Source organism: Drosophila navojoa, chromosome 3 (assembly GCF_054131105.1).
Source record: "Drosophila navojoa isolate 15081-1374.11 chromosome 3, UAZ_NAV_1.0, whole genome shotgun sequence".
Lineage (NCBI taxonomy): Eukaryota > Metazoa > Arthropoda > Insecta > Diptera > Drosophilidae > Drosophila > Drosophila navojoa.
Window position 1 is genome coordinate 8,037,863 of NC_142891.1, and position 21,703 is coordinate 8,059,565.

Here is a 21,703-nt window from a genome sequence, read left to right on the forward strand (position 1 = left end):
TCATAATCATAATCATGAGATTGAATTTTTATTTAAAAAAAAGGAAATCCAATATCAAATATATTTTTATTTCATACAAATTTATATTTAGAAACAATATTTCTCTTTCAAAATAAATACAAATCCTTCATTAATCTAAGCTACTACAATATATTCCTTATACAATATACAAAGAGAATCCAAATCCAAATAAATCATTCAAACTTCAGCCGTATCCTCCTGTCCTTCACGCTGCCATCGCTAACTCCAATTATGTCAGCCAAGAGAGTGGGCGTGCCAGGAGCAAAGGAAATTAATTTATTGAGCAGCTGCTGTCGAGCTGTTGAGATATATTTGAATATGGCTGCAGGTAACGCAGTTAATTAAAAATGCCGAGGCGCGACAAACACCCGGAGAGAAGTGAGGCTCGTCTACAAACCGGATACGCCAGCGCCTGCCACAAGATTGATCAAAGTGTCTCGATATATCGATAACAACGATTCTCATTTCGTCGTCTTCTGTCGCAACATCTCCTGTACAGCTCTGTTCGCTTGTTATTGAATATTGTCTGCGGCGCATTTTCCGCCTCGCGTTAATTAGATTTGTGCAATTTGTGCGAAAACCGGAATCGCATTAATTTATTTTAGATGCAAATTGATTAAAAATCGCAGCCAGAGGAAATTAAACTGTCAGCGTAATAAAAATGGCTAGCTGTTGATTTTGCATTATGTGGCTTTGTATTGTGCAGCTGAGGAAGGCATAATAATGATTACTTTTTTTTTAGTTGTATAATTAATTATTTTTCTAGTGATGCTGCTCTAAGATACCAACTAAATATATTTTAATTATTTTCTTTTATTTCTTGTATTTCAAGATAATTTCTAGCCAAGTAAATAAGAATAAATTAATTTAAAATTAATTAAAAATATTGTTTAACTTTCTAGTACATCTTTAATGAATCTACAATACATTTATAGTAGTAGATATCTATTTTAATTACTTTTTGCTTTGTGTTTAATTCATGTTGATTTTTTGATTTCCTGTGAAAACGTTTAGCGAGCAATTTCTCATAGGCTTTTCCGTTGAAAAATTCATTTTGCATAAATTCATTACAATTATTTGAGACGAAATTTATGTTGCAATTTGCTTGTCAACAAGCTGCTTAGAAACGCGCCGATAAATGTGGCCCACATAGAGATATGTATATACATACGTACTCTTACCTATTAGCACATTCATATATGTAAGCTTGTCTGCCACGCCCACATGCCCATAAATAATAACATACTTGACTTGCCTTTTGGCAAGCCTTAATTGCTTTTGAGTTCCTAATAGTCTTATAAAACAAACACGGTAAATTATCATATGAGATTTTATGCTAGGTCTGTGTGCATGTAGGTGTAACTAGGTGTGTAAGCATGTGTCTGTGTGTGTGTGTGTGTGTAGTCATTTCCATGGCAATATTCTTATCAAACACTTGCCTGGCCAATTGGACTAACATCATGCTACGATACTCTAACATAAAGCAGAGCTACTCACATTTGTCTGGCATTTCAGCTCGCATAAATGTATATTATATGTATGTATGTATGTATATATAAGCTCATCGGCAACTACCTTGTTCTTGCTGGAGTTTTATGTAAATAGGGTATTGGAAACTTTGTGCTGTTGGGCACATAATTAGTTAACAACTTGCATAAGCACTTGAAAGTTAAGAAGTTTAAGTAGCCGCTCAGCTCAGCCCAGGGCTGCTTGTGCAATGAATTGGACCAGGGATGCGGTTGACAAGGGACCAGTAGCTAGGCAGCAGGCAGCAGGCAGCAGTCAGCAGGAAACGGGCAGCACACAGCAGGCATCAGGTTGATGAAGTTCCAGTTGCATTAACGACAGGAAAGCTCGTCGCAATTCGTTCCTCTCGTTTGGCTCTGGCCACTTGTGTGTGTGAGTGTGTGTGTGTGTGCCATTTCATGGCAGCTAATAATGTATTCATTTGGCATATGAGAGCCCTCGTGAGTCAGTCCTTCTTCTTTTAAGCCCTTCAATTGGAACGTAATGAAGCGCAGCTGTCAACGTGCATGCGATGGCTATGGGTTAGTGCACTGCAAATGCTTCAGCTGTGATTCTTCAGAGCGCATAATGCGATTTGTTTAATGAGCTCCACAAAAGCCACACATACAAAAACAACAAACACACACAGACACATTCACATACACTATCTATCTCCCCGACTGTCTCTCGTCTGTCTGTGCAAATGTGGGCAAAGCGGCCAGCGGCTGAATTGAATGATCAACCTTGAACTTTGAGCCCAGCTCGACTTTTTAATTCGTGGCATATTAACAGCATAGCCAGCCGGTCGGAAATTACGGTGCAGCGGCTGGCACGTGGCCTTCGTGGCCGTCGCTCCCTGGAGCACTATAAATAACCCTTTCGATAACAAACATTGCGATGTGTTGATAATAAAAGGCTTGATTTATTTCTATGCTATGTTGTGATTTATGGACTTTAATGGCATCGGCGCACAGTCAAGCCAGACCAGCAGCAGGACGTGGCGGGGACGTGAGGGAGGGCCAGACGATTGGGGTTACGTTTTAACAGCGGAGTCGGCGGCGCTGCTGACGACTTCCGTAACATCGAAGCCGCGATTTAACATTGAATATTCAGCGAATGGATAAAAACAGAAATTTAGGCTGAAAAAGTATTTACATAAAGGATTATTTGATGCGAGAGAAAATAATCAAAAACTAAAAATTCGAAATATTTTATGAAGTCTTTCAATGTTATTCAACTATGTATAGAGGGAATAACACGAATAATGAAATATTACTTGATCAAAATTATAATAATTAGATTACAAGAATTCTAAAGATTGAACCTCTCTTCCTCTCACTCTGGCTCTATCTATCACCATACCATCGACTCTTTCTCTCTCTCTCTCTCTCTCTCTCTCTCCCTCTCTCTCTCTCTAAAGTCTGTTTAATTACTCTCCCTTTCCTCCTTCTCTCTGACACTCACTCTTTCTCCAGGTCTGTCTCTACATATTATCTCTACTCTCTTGATTTCTATGCTTTCGCTCCTTCCTTACTTACATCTAAGCTTTTTCCGATTAATCTCCACTCTCTATTCTATCTCTCTGTCTCCCTGTTTCGTTCCACTCTCCCTATCTCTCGCTCTACATAAATTTACTCAAAACGTGCACTCCGTGTACTCTTACTCAGCTTGACCGCAAAGCGTTTGCCAACTTTCCGTTTGAGCAATTAAAACAGCAAACTGTATCTGGGGCTGGGGCTGGGGTAGAGCTGGTCGTGTTCAAATTTCTAGGCAACAATACACATTAACTACAAATTACATTCACATTAGTGTTTCGGCATTTCCTCTCCATTTTTTCCTCCTCTTCTTCTTTTTTCTGTGAGCTGCTCTTTAAAAATGGGAGGCAGGAACAAAAAAAAAAAAAAAAAAGAGAAAAAAACAAGCAGGAACCACACACCTAATAAATCAAAGCGGCCTTCCTGAGCGCCTCCCATGAGTATGCTTGTTAAATGCTCGTAATAAATTAGCTGCCGAGCGGCAGACCGCGCCCAGCCCCGCAGTTCCTGATTATTGGCTAAGCTGGTGGGTCTGGGCCAGTTTACAATGGTCTTTCGGCCCGATATATACAAGCGCCGGCCATTGAATCCAATCGAAGCCACTTTTACACTGCTCCTCTCTCTCCCTCTCTCTCTCTATCTCTCTCTCTCTCCCTCTCTCTCTCTCTCCCTCTCTCTCTCTCTCCCTCTCTCTCTCTCTGCCTTTCTCCTGCACATTTTCAGACTCATTCATTTTATCAAGTCGTGAATTTGCTTGCAATTTTTGTTCCTTTACTTTATTTTTAATGAAGTCAGCGCTAAAAATTTCCGCTGTGTGGGCGTGTTTTGTGGGCGTTGGCGAAGAGATGGGCTGGATGGCGCTTCACTGAAAGTTTCGCGTATTTGGCTTACGATTTTCTGCAATCCATTTTTAATTTCGCCTTGTGTGAACTTTCGACTGCTAATTCGAATTCGGTGCTCAGCTACTAAATTAGTTGATTTTGTTTTTTTTCTCGACTATCTGGGTTTTTATTTCATTTTTTATGCCGTTGGTTTTTAAAAATATTCTTAAGATTATTATTTTTTGTTATATATACATACACATATAATATATACAATTTATCTTCACCCGAAAAGAATTTCAGGAAAAGTTCTGCCCTCAATTTACGTATTTGCCATGTGCCTAAGCCGCCTGTCAAATTATGCAAGCAACATTTTCATCAAATAAAAGCTAATTAAGTTAAATGACTTGTCGATTCTTTTGCTTTGCACTTCCACTTGGCATCTGATAAAAATTATGAAGCTTCCTTGACAACGAACAGCATGCGCTTAAGTGTTGCATAATTGTTGCATGCACCCATTGACAATCTCATGTGCGCAGCTAACGAAGCGTCGACTCCAGGCAGGAGACATCAGGCATCAGGCAACAGGCAACATCAAGTCGATGCTAATTAGGACGCCTGGGAGACAGAGGACTCTGGCAGGACTCATCATCATCGCACGCAGTGCTAGACAAATTTGTAGCCTGACAGCACAGCTGATGACAGGCTGCCTCCAATGGTTGCAACTTTCAGCTGCCAACTTTCGACTGGCAAATGGGCAGCCCTGCGCTTCACATTTGCTGTCAGCAAATTTCCACTTCTTTTTTTTTACTTTTTCACAGCATCTGCAACTTTTGCTGCTCTAGCACAGGCAAGGTGTCTTTAACATTGGCAAGCAGCAAATTAAGTAAAGTGTGCGAGTGTGTGTGTGTGTGTGTGCGCTACGCTAATTTTTGCAGGCAGCTAAAAAGTCGCACGCAGCGAAGCAGTCGACGCGTGTTAGGCAAAAATTAAAATGCCTGCACACTCGAAAGTCAAATGGCAAAGAAAGCAAATTCAAAGACAGCATATATACAGGTAGAGAAGAAGAGAGAGAGAGAGAGAAAGTGAGTGGCCTAGAAATTCCGAGACGTCTGCTCTATGAACATGATTTTCCATAATGATAAAACTTTGCTTAGAATCGTCAGCTGTTTATTTTAATTGTTGTTGAATATGCATATATAAATATACATATATAAATATATACATACATATATATATAGTAAATATAGAGTTAAGGACAAAAGCTGTAATGAAATTTATTTTACCAAAAAAAAAAAAAATAATAATAATAATAATAAATAAAATAAAATAAAAATATAGTAGTCCTGCAAGGGTCATCTATGCCTAGTTTATTTAATGTTTTATGTGACTTTCAGATATGTAGGTTATAAGGTATTTTATTTCCTAACAAATATTCTGAATTTTTAAATTAATAAACCAGTCAAGAATTAATTATTTTAAATCAGTTTCTATTGTCTTTGAAAAGCTGTGCTGCATATATTATTACTTTACACAATTTACTATTTTATTTACTATTATTTGTCATTTAAAAGTTTACCAATTTACTGCCGCAAACAATTATTCTAAATATTTTTCTATGCCAAATCTCATATGAATTTCAGCACTCTTTGGGGCCATTTAGATTACAATTATATATATAAAACGTATAACATTTCTGGGGGATTACAAAAAGCGACTAACTCTATTTTTCACCTTCGTATTTTGTCAGCGAGTTTGTTATGAAGTTAGTAAAAGAGAGAAAAAAAATTATTCAAGCCCGTATTCATTATTCATATGTCAAAAAAATAGCTGAAGTAAAAAATTGTATATATATGTATATGTATATACAGAGTGTTGCATGTGGCTAAAAAGCTAAACAAAAATTGTTTTAATAAATGCAGCCGAGCGTCGTCTGCTCGTGCAAGTTTTCGCTGGCTTTCCCCCTCGCTTTGCCCTCTTCCGTTTTCCCTTTGGCTGGCTCTTGGCATTTTCCATCCTCCATCTGGCGTCTGACTGTTGGTCAGTTGTGCAGTTGCATGCGGCACGCGCTGCCTTTTTGGCTCTGCCGCCTTGGCCGCCGCCGTTGACACAACTGTTGCCCGGACAGCCGGAGACGCGAGCGGACACGGGCGGATGCGGAGATGGGTCCGGGCGGCAGACACGGCTTGGTGGCCAAATGAAAAATCACAGCGCCGTGCCGGCAACGCAGCTCAGCTAGCCCCATAACTATGCACGGCAAGAGAATTTTTATTGTGCGGCTGCTGCTGCTGCTGCTGTTGCTGCTGCTGCTTGGTATGTTGCAAAGTCATATTCATTCGCTCATTCATTCATTCAGTTGAGAGTTGCAACACATTTTTATGTCTCCTTTTTATGCGCAAAGTGTGAATGTGAATATGAATGCTGCTCGACTCGTCACTGTTGCTGCTGCTGTTGCTGTTGCTGCTGCTGTCGTTGCTTCTTGTAACATTTTATTTCCCTCTTTTTTTAGCATTTTCATTTCCTATTTGCACATTTTTCACTTCTGTCCGTTGGCTTTTTGATGCGTCCCGTTTGTGTTTTGTGCAGTTAAAAGATTTATAAATATGAATATTATACATTGTGGCATGAAATATGCAAATTCTAGAAATGGCCAAAGGAAATAGAAATGGTCAAAGCGGAACTAGCACCTCCTTCATATCTCCTCTCTCACTATCTCTCTCTCTCTCTCTCTCTCTCTCTCTCTCTCTCTCTCTCGCTCCGTCTGTATATGCAAACGATTCTAGCAGTTTATTTTTATACATTTTTGTTAAATACTTTCTTTTTTTGCAGTGCACGCAGATGCATTTAATGACCGGCAACAGCAAAGGACACGAAGTCCATCCCAACTGAGTTGCAACAAATGCTCGAAATGGTTCATCGAAAGAGCCGTTTTAAATGGCCCACGTAAAAAAAACTGATAAAACAAACTATAATTATTTATGGAGTGCATTCTGCTGGACTTAAAACGTCTAAGCCGTCGGCTTATTCAATTATTATGCCGACTTAGCAAGTACTTTATTAATGCAGATTTTGTTATACATATGCATGTACAAATGCAGTTAACAAAGTCTTTGTTACATTTGTCAACAGCTGCACAATCCAATATGTTTATGCGTCATTTTTTATGTTTCTGTTTCTGAAAATATTTATCATTCTTTTTAAAGCTCTTTCCCTGAACGAACAAAAGAGTTGTTGTAGAAATATTTTAAATAAAGAAATAAAGTTAAAAATTATATTGCATATTAAATTAAGAAAAATTTAAAATCTGATTTATAATAACATATATTTTTATTATTAAAATTATTACTATTATTATTATTTTTTTTTTATAAAATGAAACAAACAAATCATGTGAAGTAGAGCAGAATAAAAAAAAGTTACACCTAAAAAAAAAATAAATAATAAATAAAATATATAAAAGCTAGACAAACATTAACAAATATAAAAAAATTTATAAATTTTTTTTTTTAAATTATATATATAACATGTTAGATTTCAAATGAAATAATTATTGAGATTACAATTTAATTTTATGCAGCACAAATAAAATTGATTCGCTTAAAATAATTAATATACTCATATATATCGATGAGTATATAAAAACACTTATAGGGCATACACACTTCGACTTTGTAGCATAACATTTTTTTAACCGCTAAATAATTAATTGCTGTTTTTTTTTTTTTCAGCCATGTTATTGTTGCTATTTTTCGTGCTTTAAATAATTTTTTTTTTTTACGCAATTTTAAATGAAGTTATTGTTGTTGTTGTTGTCGTTGCTGTTTGGCCGCTATAAATCAGGGCATTTTAATGCAAATGCTGTTGCAATTTTATGGCTTAAATTAGCAATTGGCGGAGCGCGGCTATTGGCCATTAATATTTATTAACAGGCGGCGCATGATTAATGTGCCATAATAAAATTAGTTATAGAAAAAAAATAAATGGAAGAAATAATGCATACAAAAATACAAATAAAAAGAGACACAGAAAGCGCGCCATTTGACTTTCACAATTAAATTATTTAAAGTTCGCAATGCAAAGTTTAATTAATGTCAAATGTCAGCAATTATTCTAAGCCAACGGAAACGCCAGGGAAAAGTGGTAGGTCTCCCAGCGGGTAGGGGGTAGTTTGAAAAAAAGGGAGGCGGAGAAGCGCCCAGTATAAACACCAGTATGTGGTATAGCCGCAACATTAAAATCAATTAAATTATGAATGTAATTAAAATAATTTAATGGCAGTGCTCTTTCGGCCACTCGATGACAGCTGTAATATTCAATTTGATTACGCAATTGCAGTTAATTAATAATTCAATAAATAACGCAAAAGCCACTTAAAATTAGCTGCAAACAATTGTCAACGTTCATCGTTCGCACTCCAAATAGAATGAGAGATCACATAAATTATAGAACCTGACAGCGGGGAATCGGTCTCTGCACTCTACATTTAGGTGCGAGCAGGCAAAACTAATTGAAAGCATGTTTAACGCAAAAAAAGGAGTAAGAGTACATAGTTGATAAAGGGATTGAGAGTCCATGAGTATGGGAATGAAAGAGTTTCGCTTTGGTAGTTTCAGCAAAATCTTGAGCTATTGAGGAGCTGTATAAATGATAGATGAAATGGCTAACTCTGCAGTGAAATTTCAATAAATTGGAATATAAGGAGAAGAGAAGTTTACTACTGTAATTAAGTCTATTGAGCCTACGACTAGAATTGCGCGAATTAATGTGCACACTCTCTCATTAAAAAAGCGAACAGATTAAACACATACTAAATCAAGAGTTGATAGTATAAATGTCCTATAGCATGATGTACTTCGCTTTGGAATCAGTTTCGGCAGACTACTCGTATTGTCAAGTAATAAAATATTTATAATATTTAAGAATTCATAGCTCCAATCTGAGATCAGAATTCCTATCGCAACAACATTAAAAAAAAAAATATTATTATTCAAATGTTGTGATAAAAAGTATAATAAAAGAATTGAAGATTTGTTCACTTCGAATTCATGCAAGCAGAAAAACACGAAATGCAGAAGGCATTATAAAATTTCTCCCTTTAATATCGAGACATTCTCTGTAGAACTGAGATCTGCTGATAAATAGGCATAAAAAATAAATTGGTAATTAAAGCGATTTATAAATGTATGATTTACGGTTTCTGAAACCTTTTTCTTTTTAATATTTAATGATATTAAAATATAGTTTCTCAGTTATATTATATACACAAGAGAGATACACATATGTATAAATATATAAAAATATATACATATCTATATATTATTTAAAAATTTATATATATTTAATTAAGATGTTGATATAAATACATATATCGAACATAAGCACATATGTATATACCATATAAGCTGGGTCTCCCATTATTTAATTCTCATTAATGCCCTTTCAATAATTACAAATTCGATGATACTTTAAGTATTAGCAGATTACATATTCATATTATTATTATTCCAAATGCTAAGCTATTGCCCCATTCTAAGCAAAAAGTAATCTCTATAAACTCTTGCAATAAACTTGATTTTCCAGCTATTTCCAGTGCCATCAACACATCAACGACAGATATACATATACATATATTTGATTTCGATTACACATCGTGTCTCTTCAATAGATTCAAGTACACCTCACCAATTGAAGCTCAATCAGAGCCCAACTTGCTGACTACTCACTATAAGTGTCTAAAGTACGAGTATTCTGCTGGCTGGCAACTAAAGCATGAGGTAAATCATCATTTGGCCTAAATGAATTCTCAAATGCGCCCATAAACTTCGTGTCAGTCCTCAAAAGTTCTAAACAAGATGCGTGGCTCGTTTTACGATTCGGAGTTTTATTTGCCACACGGTGCGCCATCCTTTTCTCAATCTCATTCTCATTCGCATTCTCATTCGCATTCACATTCTTATTCGCATTTGCCCATTGACTATGGCAATTCACATCACAGTTCTGACAACTCACATTGAGTGCGAGCGAGAGAGAGAGAGAGAGAGAGAGAGAGAGAATGCGTGGAAGATACTCAAAAACTTTGATGGATTTGTATGCTTCATGCCGCTTCGCGCTGCTATAAGAAGAAGTACAGTGTTTTTTGGGTTGGGATTATGTTAATAGCCGAGTTGGAATTAGCCTGCAAAGGATTTTGCTGCGTGTGCTGCATTAAAATTTATCGACTGAGTGTCTATATATGACTGCGGAGTATGTAAATTGATTGTGGCTGCCGGGTAAGCCGCAAGGCTTCTGCTTCTGCTTCTCTCTCACTCTCATTCGCTCTCGCTCTCTCTTTCTCCGTCTTTCGTGCACTCGTTAAGTTTCCGTCTTGGCACAATTATGACTTTTAGCAGGCAGCTGTGAGTGGCCTCATCTGGCCAGCGGGGTTTTCAGGGTTTTACGACAGCGACATAAACCCCACAAGTGGCCACAATGCAATCGTAAATTTTTGCGACTGCAAATCAAATTAGTGCAGCTTTCTCTCTCGGGCCATATATAGAACAAGCACACAAACACACATACACACACACAAATATACAAACGTGCATTTATGAAGCTAATACACACGAAATGTATGCACAACATTTTCGTATTCGCATGCGGCTGAATGCATTTGTTAGCCCAACCAGAGTTGGGCAAGATTTGAGATAAGTAAAAGTATAAAAGAATGCATAAAAAAATATTAACACGAACAAAACATAAAACAATATAAATCAAATTATTTAGAAAGTAAATTAACTAGCTAAAATAAACTTACAAAAGCTATGTTTATTAGTTGCTAAAAATAAGCAACCCATAAGTTAATCAAATTATTATTCATCGAGACATGTGTATATGTGAATACATTATTTAATTTTCATGAACTTAGTTTACTTTGAGAGCAATAAATATCATTTTATTAATATTATTATTTTAGTTCATTTTTATGTAACAACTGAAGCACAACAATAAAACATATATCATTGCCAACTTTGGTCTCTGAGTATTTTTAAAATTATTATCAAAATAAAATATTTCAATAAAAATTATTTAAAAAAATAAAAATAATAATAATATAGACAACAATATAAATTTGTAAAAATATTGAATATATTTTAGATACTAATAATGTAATTTGTATATATTTATATTATATTATATTATATTATATTAAATATTAAGTCATATAATATTATATTATATAATATTAAAAGTTTTTATAAAATGCAATTAAAGCAATGTTTGGTATCTGAATGCAGCTTATATATCCCATTACTAGCTAGCTTGTATATCCCATTACCATCCCATTCTAGAGCTAGGTATGCCAATAAGCCAACTGGGCTTCTGACTCTAATGTAGCTAAGTAATATCTAGTTCTGTAGTGCTCTTTGAAGTTTTGTAATATTTTTGTAATATTCAATCAATGATTTAAAAACAGTTGCATTTTGTATTTGTTGGCTGAGCTGCCTTAGCATTTGCTGGTATTTGCTTTACCTCTGCCGTTCTGTTTCCCTCTCTCTCTCTATCAAACTATCTCACCTATCTCCGTGGCTCTGTTTCTCTATCTGTTCTACCTATTAAAATGCCATTTCATGTGCACATTGAGATATTAATGCAATTAACTGCCTGCGGTAGCAACGCCTGCGGCTTATTGTAGCATACTTTGCAGCTCCGGCAAATGGACTGCGTTGGTGTGTGTAAATGTGAGTGAGTGGGTGTATGTGAGTGTGTGTGAGTTACGTTGAATTTTGCATATTTGATCGATAGACGGGAAAAACTTGACTTGGCATTGTGTTGCTGCTATGTTTTATAGAGTAGCTGCTGCTGCAGTTGCTGTTGCTGTTGCTGTTGTTGCTGTTGCTGTTGTTGTTGTTGCTGCTGTTGTTGCTGTTGCTGCTGCTGTTGCTGCTGTTGATGCTGCATAGAAATGCGAGCGATGCGTATTGCCCAGGCCACGATGCCAGCGGCAGTCAATTTTCTTGTTTACAATGGCTGCCACACACACACTGACACACACACCAACACCCTCACACACACACATACGTGCGCACATACACTATGACAAATAACAAACAATTACAACGGCGCGGCGCTTGTCTCTCAGTTGTTGTGGTTGTTGCTCTTGCGCCGCAATAAATACAATTTGCATGACAAAATAGCAAACAACGGCAACTTTTGCATACGTGCATGTGCGTGTGTGTGTCTGTGTGTTTGTAAGCGTCTGCAGGTTCACTCAGCCAAACAAAACTACACACAAAAACAATCAACTGCCAGGCCGTCCAAACAGCAACAGCAGCCGCAGCAACAACAGCAACAACAACAACAACTTCAGCTAGGCTTTATCCTGAGCTGATGCTGCTGCTGCTGCTGCTCCTGCCTGCTGTTGCCACACCTACCTTTTACCCCCGCCCGCTGGCTGCTGTTGTGCGGAGCAACTTATGAATATTCAATTTTACATAAAAGATTTTTGTTGTTGTCGTAGCTGTTTGTTGTTTTGATTTCTTTTTAGCTTGCAACTCTATCTCACAGCCTCACATTCTCTTGCTCGCCTTCTCTGCTTGGCTCAGCCACACACTTCACTGGGCCAAAAAGACTTCACTATGAAATGTGAAAAATATTGGATAGGCTAGAAGGCCAACTGGCCAGCGAAAGAACAGTAACAGCAGCAGTTCCATGCACTGAGAACAATTTTAGAAATACTTTTTATAGGGGATGGTATATAATCTACAGATAATGAATACTATATTAAATATAAAATAAGTTTAGTTAGTGAGAAGCCTCCAATGGCCAATAACGGAGAGAGTCTTGAGCTATAGACTCAGAAATTTAATAAAAATTTTTAAGTTTGTATAAGAATATTTATGTATGAATTATATAACTATTGAGGTTTATACCTTAAAAATCAAACTAGTGAAAAATTTAATTAACAATAATAATGCATAATTAAATAAAATATAATAACAATATATGAATAATTTATATTATTATATAAGTGGTAAGTGATAAGAGACACAAAATAAATAAATAAAAAAAAAAAGATCTACTATTGAAAAACTCGTACAATCTATTTAATTTATGTCAAATAGTCATTACCATTAATAGTTGTTACTAATAAATAGTTATTTTTAGCTTTTAATTGTTAAAATTATAATATATTTATATACTATATATGTATATAATTAAGACCCGCTGTTCCTCGGAATATATAAAATGTGCTCAATATACAACTAATTTATTTTCTAATATTCATACAGTTAAGTTCACTTTTCAAGCACAATAATTTAGCCCAGCTTATTTATCAAACATTGTACAGACTTCTCAGGGAATACCTCAACGTCAGATTTTGATCATCAGGTCAAATGATTTCTTAAAAAAGGTTTACAATTCTTACCAAATTGTTGTTATAATTAAGCTGACATCTATATACACACAGATATACATATATATACTTTTGTCCCCACAACTATGCAGATATAGAAATATATATAAATACATATATGCTAGTCCAGATCGATATTCTTAGTCAAATAGGTGCTGCCCGTTTGCAGCTTGGACATGTTCATGTTGACCAAGGACTTCAATAGGTCGTCCATGCTAATGACCAGCTCGTTTTCGTCCACCGCATTCGCATCGATGACGCAGCTGCCCTCCTTGATCATCAGGTCCCGCATATATTGCCGCATGCGATAGATGCTGGCGTGGCGGCACAGCTCCCGCAAGTCCGAGCCCGAATAGCCGGGCGTCAGGTTGGCCAGGCGCTTCAGGTCGACGGTGGGATGCAGCTGCTCCTGCTGCAATATCACCTGGAGTATGGCCAAGCGCTGACGCTCCAGCGGTGGCCCAATGTGAAATTGCGTGGCCATGCGTCGCAGAATGGCCTTATCCAGATCCTGCGGCCGGTTCGTAGCGCCCAGCACCAGGACCGAACAGTTGGAGCTGCTTAGCAAACCGTCCCACAGCATCATGAACTGGGTCTTCATCATGGCCGTCGCCTCGTGATCGGCGGTGGCGCGCATGCGCAGAAATGATTCAATCTCATCGATGAATATAATGCAGGGCTGCAGCTTGTGGGCCAGCGTAAAGACGGCGGCTGCCAATTTTTGCGACTCCCCATACCATTTGTCGGTGAGCAGCGCCACGTCCAGATTGATGAAACGCATGCCCGCCTCCTTGGCCATGGCCTTGGCAATCAACGTCTTGCCACAGCCGGGCGGGCCATAGAGCAGAACACCCTTGGGAGGTCGCCACAGCTGCGAGCGCTGAAAGAGATCCCTGTGCCGCACGGGCAGCACCACAGACTCGCGCAGCTCCTGGATGACCGAGTCCAAGCCGGCAATGTCCGACCAACTGACATCGATATCGGCGGGAGCAATCAGATGTGAGGCTATCATCAGTTCATAGCTGTTGAAATCGCTCAGCTTCAGCTTATTGCCCTGCCCGCTCATCTCGTTCAGTTTCTTCAGCTGGATCTGGGCCAGCCGTTTGGCCTTCTTTTTGGCCTTGCTGGTCGGATCCACGGAGCTGATTATCCACGTGGCGCAGTAGTAGGTGACGACGGCCACGATGCCGATGCGCACCAGCTGCGTCACAAATTGATAGCCTGATCTATTGGGTCCCTCCATTGTCAATTTATAACTATTATAAAAACACATATTCACATGCAGCAGTCGAAGACAGGAATGCGACGCAGCCTGACAGCTGCTACAACGCAACAAATATTACCAAAATTTCCAAGTAGAAATTTACAAAGATTATAAACAAACTTTTAAACAAAGAACTGACAAAATGTTTCAAGATTGACAAACTATGAAAAGATATGTGAGTGTGAAAAAAATAAAAATAAAATCTGAAACAGTTTCTTAGAATTTATTATATATTTATTATACTTGTATCTACAATAAATAAATAAATAATATTTAATAAAGCTTCAATATTGACAAACAATAAAAGTGAAACAGTTTCTTAGATTTTTTAAAGTATATTTTTAGTATTTAATATACCCTTATCTAGAATAAATAAAAAATAAAAAATTAAAAATAAATTAAGCACAGGCTATAATAGAAATTCCTTTGCCTTTTCTTTTATTATTTTACTCCCACTTTGTGCCGATTCACGCTGCTTAAATGCATTTCTCTCAGTGTATATACGCTCTTTTCTTTTTCAGCAGCAGCGCTTCGGCTCGACTTCGCTTAATTTCTGTTTAACTTTTCCTGTTTGCTCTGGCCCTGGCCAAGCAAAAAATGTTTTCTAGTTTAGCATCTTTTAGCGGAAGTCAATGTAACAAAAGATAAACTTGTCCAGCCAGCTGCTACTGTTACAGCTCCTGCTGCCGCAGCTCCTCCTCCTGCTGCTTCTGTTTCTTCTTCGGCTTGTTTGTATTGAATTGTATCGGGTTGGGGCAAACTGCGAACCGTTCAGCAGCGCAAGTATTAACTAAACACTGCAGCAATTTATCTTGCTCGAACCACAGTCCAGGTCCAGGTCCAGTTCCCGTTCCAGATCCAGGTCCTGGCGCTCCACCCTTGTGCCTCTAAGCCAAACTTCGCAGCTTTGTCCAGCTATGGGGCGCACGCGTAGGTCAGTTTTGTTTTAAAGTTTTCTCAAGTCGCAACTTACATGACTTCAGGGCCCTCAACCCCAGCCCCAACCCCAGCCCCCAAGTGGCAGCCGCTTCAGCGGAAGTCGCATCGCGCTGTTGTTTTTTGCACTTCCTTCCGCATTACAAAAGAATTACTCAACACAAAATGTCTGCCCGAAGTTGGCCAAGATGAGATGCTGAATATTCGCCAGCGCCAGGTGCCAGGTGCCAGACAGCCTTTATTAACGTGCCGCAACAAATAACACAAAAATACCGAGAACTAGACAAGTATAAATAAAACAAATCTCTACTTGCTCATTTATTACAAAAATATTTTCTACATTATTTTTCTTTTAAATCACGAAAGAGTAGATCTTAAAAGTTGGAAATGTACTCAGAAATTTTTCGACTTTTGCAGTAAATTAAAATTTTTAAATATTAAATCGTTAAGTCCAAAAAAAATTTGTTTAAATATAAAAAATTATGTATATTTAAAATTATTAATTCTAGCATGATTTAATTTTAGATATATTTTTTATGTTGTTCAATTAAGCATAAAAAGTCTCCAAAAAGCGCACTGAAAATTAATTCAAAATATAATTTTATTAATTTAAATTAAGTAAATATTAACAAATTCTTATGTAAAAAAAAAAAAAATAAATAAAATAGTTTAGAAAACAAGAATATATATACTTTGTGGGGTCTGCCACGCCTCCTTCTGCCTGTTACATACTTTTAACAAAACCATTATACCCTGATTTCCCATTTTCAATGGGTTCAGGGTATAAAAAATGTAATTCAATAAATAAATGTAGATTAAATTTGCATATTTATTTATAGTACAAATATTGTAATATAACAAGAAAATAATAAAAAATCTACATTGTATTAAATAGATAAGATATTAAATTAGTTATGTTCAATAATATATTGTATATGAAAATATAAAAAAAAGCTATAAATAAATAAAAATATAATAAATATTAATCAATTTTAATATTTGAAATTGTTTTGTAATAATATATAGAATAGAAATATATTTATATATAATTTGTAATTATATATAAATTATATTTTGATCAGTTCCCATTTACATGTTCAATGTCTTATAATTTAACTCCATTTAAATTTTTCATTTAATAATATTATCAAAGCGGTTTCTCTCTTTTCTCAATGTCTTCCTCGCCTAATCCAGCTCAGTGTCCAATGCCTCTATCATTTGCCTTGCTCTCATCAGAAGCAGCAACAGCGGCAGTCCAGTCCGATATCTTCCCGGTTTTGTGCCCTCCTTGACGGACGCATTCGAGGCAATTTCTATGCGCTTTTGGGGCTCAGGCATCTTATGCTTAAGCTCGTTAGCGCTCGTCTCCTTATTCTTCTGCTAGTCTCGCAGCTACTTTCAAGAGTTCATAAAAATCACTTCAACTGTGCAATATTTCATGATTTTGCGTCAATCTCTTCAGCGCCGCTCAACGGTATTCAAAATGTGGGCGTGGGTGTGGCCATGGTCTCGGTACTGTTGCTTTTGCTGCTGCTGCTGCTTTTACTTGAATCTCTCTTTCGTTTCCTGTTCCAAACTCTTCGGTCTTTGTGAGCGTCAAGTTCGCTCGTTCGTTCTACTGAGCACACGAAAATTTAATTATGTTGCTTGTTGTTGTTGCTTTTGTTTTTGTAGCTTTTGTTGTTGTTGCTGCTGCTGCTGCTGTTGTTTGCAGCAACTGCAGCCGCTATCACTCTTTGGCTTTTGTCACAGCTAGAATATAATCCTGTAACAGAAAAAAAGGCAAAAAGAACGAACTTTATAATATATAAATAAATTTATATATATATATATATATATATATATATATATATATATATATATATATATATATATATATATATATATATATATATATATATATATATGTATGTATATCTAATTTTCGTTTTCTCTGAAATTGTGATACGCTGAATTGTTGGGCTGCAGTAACAATTGTGAATTAAATTTTTAGTATATAATGAAATTAATTTACATATAGAAATTAAGCAGATGGCACAAAGCTTTCATTTATAACGTGTTTCAAATATTCAAAATATACACAGCAAAATTTTATTAAGTTTATTTGTAATTTATTCTACTCTCTTTAATATTCTAATTTACTGACAATTGGCTTAAATTGTGTATGGATAGATATTTAAAATTAATGGTTTTTGGGCAGAAGAAAAACCCAATGAAAAATAATATTGTTATATGAACAATTTTTTTTGAATTGTTAACTTAATAAAATGTACTTTAAAAATTATAAATACAAAAAAAAAATTACAAAAATAAAAAATTTTTATTTATTATAATTCTCTTATTAATGTAATTATTAAACAATTGCCTTAAAATTATGGGTATAACTATTACAATCATGCATAACATATTCTTAACATTATTTAATAGTTAATCAGGCGAAGAACTGCACGACTGAATTCCAAACAGTCAGAGGAACGACTGAAGCTGCCCTGCAGTCAACTGTCTTTTATGTAGGCTGCGTCTCCCACTCAGACTCATACTCAAACTCAGCCATAGGCGCCACTCTCAGAGCTCCTTTACACACGATCGTTGATCGCGAAGCTAGAGTACTTTCCAGACCAAAGATTATCGCTAAGCACACATACACAGCTCTTCTTCTGCTTGGGGAGTCATATATATAAAACATACATACATATATACTCATTGTGCTTATCAAGTAAACATATATACAACAAACATATCTATGATATCTAAAGGGAGTATATACATACATATATATGTACATATATGATAGCTAGAGATCTGCCGCCCCTCTCCTGCCTACATTTTCACATGTTTCTTCTTTTGCGCTGCCATTTATTATACTGAATTCGAACGAAATTTGGAAACGGAATCCGAAGAGTAAACATGTAATTTCCATAGAGTACAACTCGTTAGTCCATAAAGTCAACGCACATCAACTTCGTCTCCCCCTCACGCAAGTCCTTAACAGAAATATAATTTTCTTGTTGCTTACAAATCGTCTTTGAAATAGATGCTCGTTTCTTTTTGCGTAACTCTCGTCTCTAGCAACGATGTGGCTGAGCTCTCCGTGGAGGGTGCAACGTGGGTCAGTCTTCTGTCCTGAATGCGTGCCTGGATCTTGCTATAGAGCGCATCCACGTGCGGCGCCGCATAGATGTCCAATCGCACGCGACTCTCGAGCTCGTGCAGCAGGCGCTCGCAGTGATCGAACTCGTTGTTGAAGAACTTAGTCAATATGTCCCACATGATGGGCGACAGAGCCAAGAAGGGCTTGAATTTCTCGGAAGTGAGGCAGCCCAGCCGTAGCATCTCCGGCTCCAGCGTGGCCAGACCGCACAGACCCGCATAGAATGCCACATCCTGGGGCGCCACGATCATATTGTAGTCGTACTGATCGTAGGGCGTCAACAGGAAGCAGTGCGCGGCCGTCTTGTAGATCTTGAGGCCCATGTTCGCCAGGCCAGCGGCACAGCTGAGCTGGGCGGGCACGGAGCGCGCCAGGTTGGGATAGCCCAGTGCATACTGCTTGGCCTCGTCAATGTAGCTGAGCACATGCCACCAGTTGGACATGAAAATGGAGACTCGTATCAGATTGCGGAACATATCGATCACATTGTCGCTGCTGGTGCAATAGGGCCGGGCCCGGGCGTAGAACTTGACGGCCATTTGCAGATTGCCGCTCTTCACGTGGTAGTCGCCAATCTCCTCCAGAACGCGACGCACATAGGCGCTGCCCGAGTTCGATTTCTTAAAGTTCAGCTCAGCATCGAGCTCCTGCAGCAGCAGCGTTGCCTCCATCGTGTTGTCCTCCACCCAGTAGGCGTCGTACTGGTGCGCCTCTCCGCCCTCCCTCTTGGCCTTGCCAGCCTGACCGGAGGCAGTGCCCGAACTGGACGAGGCCTCTTCATCGGCTTCGGCTCCGGCTCCGGCTTCGGCTTCGGCCATGCTCATGCTGCGCTCCCGCTCAGTGCAGAGCGTGCGGTACAGCTCCTCGTACATCTTGACATTGTACGTCTTCTTGACATGAATGATGGCCAGCTCGAGGGCTTCCACGCGCAGCTTGGGACACACCTGTGCTATGAACCGCAATCGTATCAGACGGGCTATATCCATATAGCGCTTCGCATAGCTAACCAACACAATTTGCGGATCCTCAACAAGGGGACACTGAGAGACGGTCGTTGCCCGCACCAAACTCCTCTCGTTCTCGCCGCACATCAGCGATACCGACCCGGAAATCATACCTATGTAGGTACGACAGATGATCTGTGGGAATATTTTTGAAATGATTTGTGTATAATATGGAGTATAAAAACAAAAATATAGATGTTTACCAGATTGCTGTAAAGTTCTTGAAGCTAGAAACCATCCGCAGATGGATGAATTGATTCATGAAAAGACAACATGGGGTAGAGTTGTTAATGTGGTAGCTATAACCTTACTATATAATAATTTACTACATCCTATACAATATCAGTCAAAACATAGTATTTTCATATTCATATTACTTTTGTCTCTACTGAGTTACATCAAAATATATCGTATATAAATCTTTGTGGAAATTTCCTCTGCAGTTCACAGAATGTAATCGAATTGGCTACACGCACATTTCCTTCTATAATTCTCTTTTCAGTAAAAACTATTCTTAATATGTATTATACATGTGTATATACTTTTTCATTTCAAATTCTCTTTTCGTGCCGAAGACGATGGCGTACAAGTGCTGCCAACTACAAGGAATTTGTACGCTCGAATAATCTGCTATTTAACAGCAAATCAAACATGCGTGCGAGCCAATCTGACCGCCAGGTGGCGTGACAAGCTGCACTTGTGCACGTGTGTGGCACACAGAGGCGAGATTTCAGAAACTTGAGCTGTGCTGCAAATGCTCATGTATCTCTGCAGATGGGCAGCCGCTAACAATTGTGCACAAGCAAATTCCATTACGAAGATACAAATCAAATTGGCAAATCGAATTCGATGCCGCAGGCGGGGCAGGTGTCGATGGGTCGCTGGGAGCTGCCTTTGTCTTCTCTAGCTAGTTGGCCAATCGGGGCTAACCGAAAAGAGAAAAAAAAAACTGTATGCAAAAATCAAATTACCCGAGCTTGAAAAATCGCAGACATCAGAGACACATAAATCAGGGGGCGCCAAAAACTTCAAAAGCCAAAAAAAAAAAAGGAAAGTAGAAAAGTAGAAAAGAAAAATCTAAACCAAAGAAATTGTTACCGCTATTTAACGGTTTATTGATGCGTCGCTTTAGCTGAATTTATTGGCCTGCTCGTTGGCCATTTACCAGCGACAGTCCGCCCCGCCACCCCTTGTCCCTAGCTCTTGACTGAAATGGAAATGCAAAATGTGAAACTTAAAAAACGTGCAAAACGCTTGAAATTGATTTGACTCTTTGGTACTCCTGGAAGCCCATTTCTCAGTTGCGTCCAGAACGGGGTGTTAATACCGTTTCCAGTCATAGAACCTTAGAGAGAGAAAAAAACAAATGCCAAAAGATAAAAGCAAACGAATCAAACAATAACTTTTGCATACCTGAATTTCCTTTATTAATCATTGCATTGATTGTGTGACTGATAGAAGGGAGATTTTGATTAATATTATTAAAATAGATGCATGGATATTGATTAAGGGAAGTTGACCCGGCTTCATTTTTTAGTGAAATATTCTGCTGCTAGGTTGAAAAATTGTACAATTTTTTATGAATGCCTAAATTATACATACAAGTAAAAAAAAAGTAAATTAATTCTAAGAAAATAAACTGTTAATCAATTAAAAAAAAGTATTCTAGTTTATTCTGATCTACTACTGCTGATAAAAAAAATCAAATTAAATAAAAATAATTTAAAATAAACAATTAAATTGATAAAAATAATATATATTTTTTCGGACACTACAGAGCGCACATTCTTAAAAATTAATACAGTCTTATAGTAACAAAAGTCTTTGACAATATTTTGTATTTCCATATTTAATAAAAAGCATAATGAAAGTGAGTTGAGCTGCATTTTTTTACAACTTTACTGACTTCCCTCTTTTCTTTCCCTTATGGACAATGCTAAATAGTTGCCATGATAATAATGTACTTTGTATAAAAAGAAGGTAAAATCCATATCAGGTCATGCCTTCTCCATTCGCATCCAATGAAGTCTTTTGTTATCGCTCGCCTCTTATATAGGCGCGCCTATCAATT

General features: G+C 37.5%; 2 protein-coding genes across 2 annotated transcripts; both read right to left on the minus strand.

Moving 5' to 3' along the window:
* Positions 1–13,116: 13,116 nt before the first annotated feature.
* LOC115563280 (outer mitochondrial transmembrane helix translocase) lies at positions 13,117–14,693 on the minus strand. The gene has a single exon (XM_030386017.2). It carries the CDS (start codon positions 14,548–14,550, stop codon positions 13,399–13,401), a length of 1,152 nt encoding a protein of 383 aa, XP_030241877.1. The 5' UTR covers positions 14,551–14,693; the 3' UTR covers positions 13,117–13,398.
* A 3,623-nt stretch (positions 14,694–18,316) lies between these two features.
* Positions 18,317–19,810, minus strand: CSN1a (COP9 signalosome subunit 1a). The gene has a single exon (XM_030386018.2). The coding sequence runs from the start codon at positions 19,741–19,743 to the stop codon at positions 18,490–18,492; it is 1,254 nt and encodes a 417-aa protein (XP_030241878.1). The 5' UTR covers positions 19,744–19,810; the 3' UTR covers positions 18,317–18,489.
* Between the last annotated feature and the right edge of the window lie 1,893 nt (positions 19,811–21,703).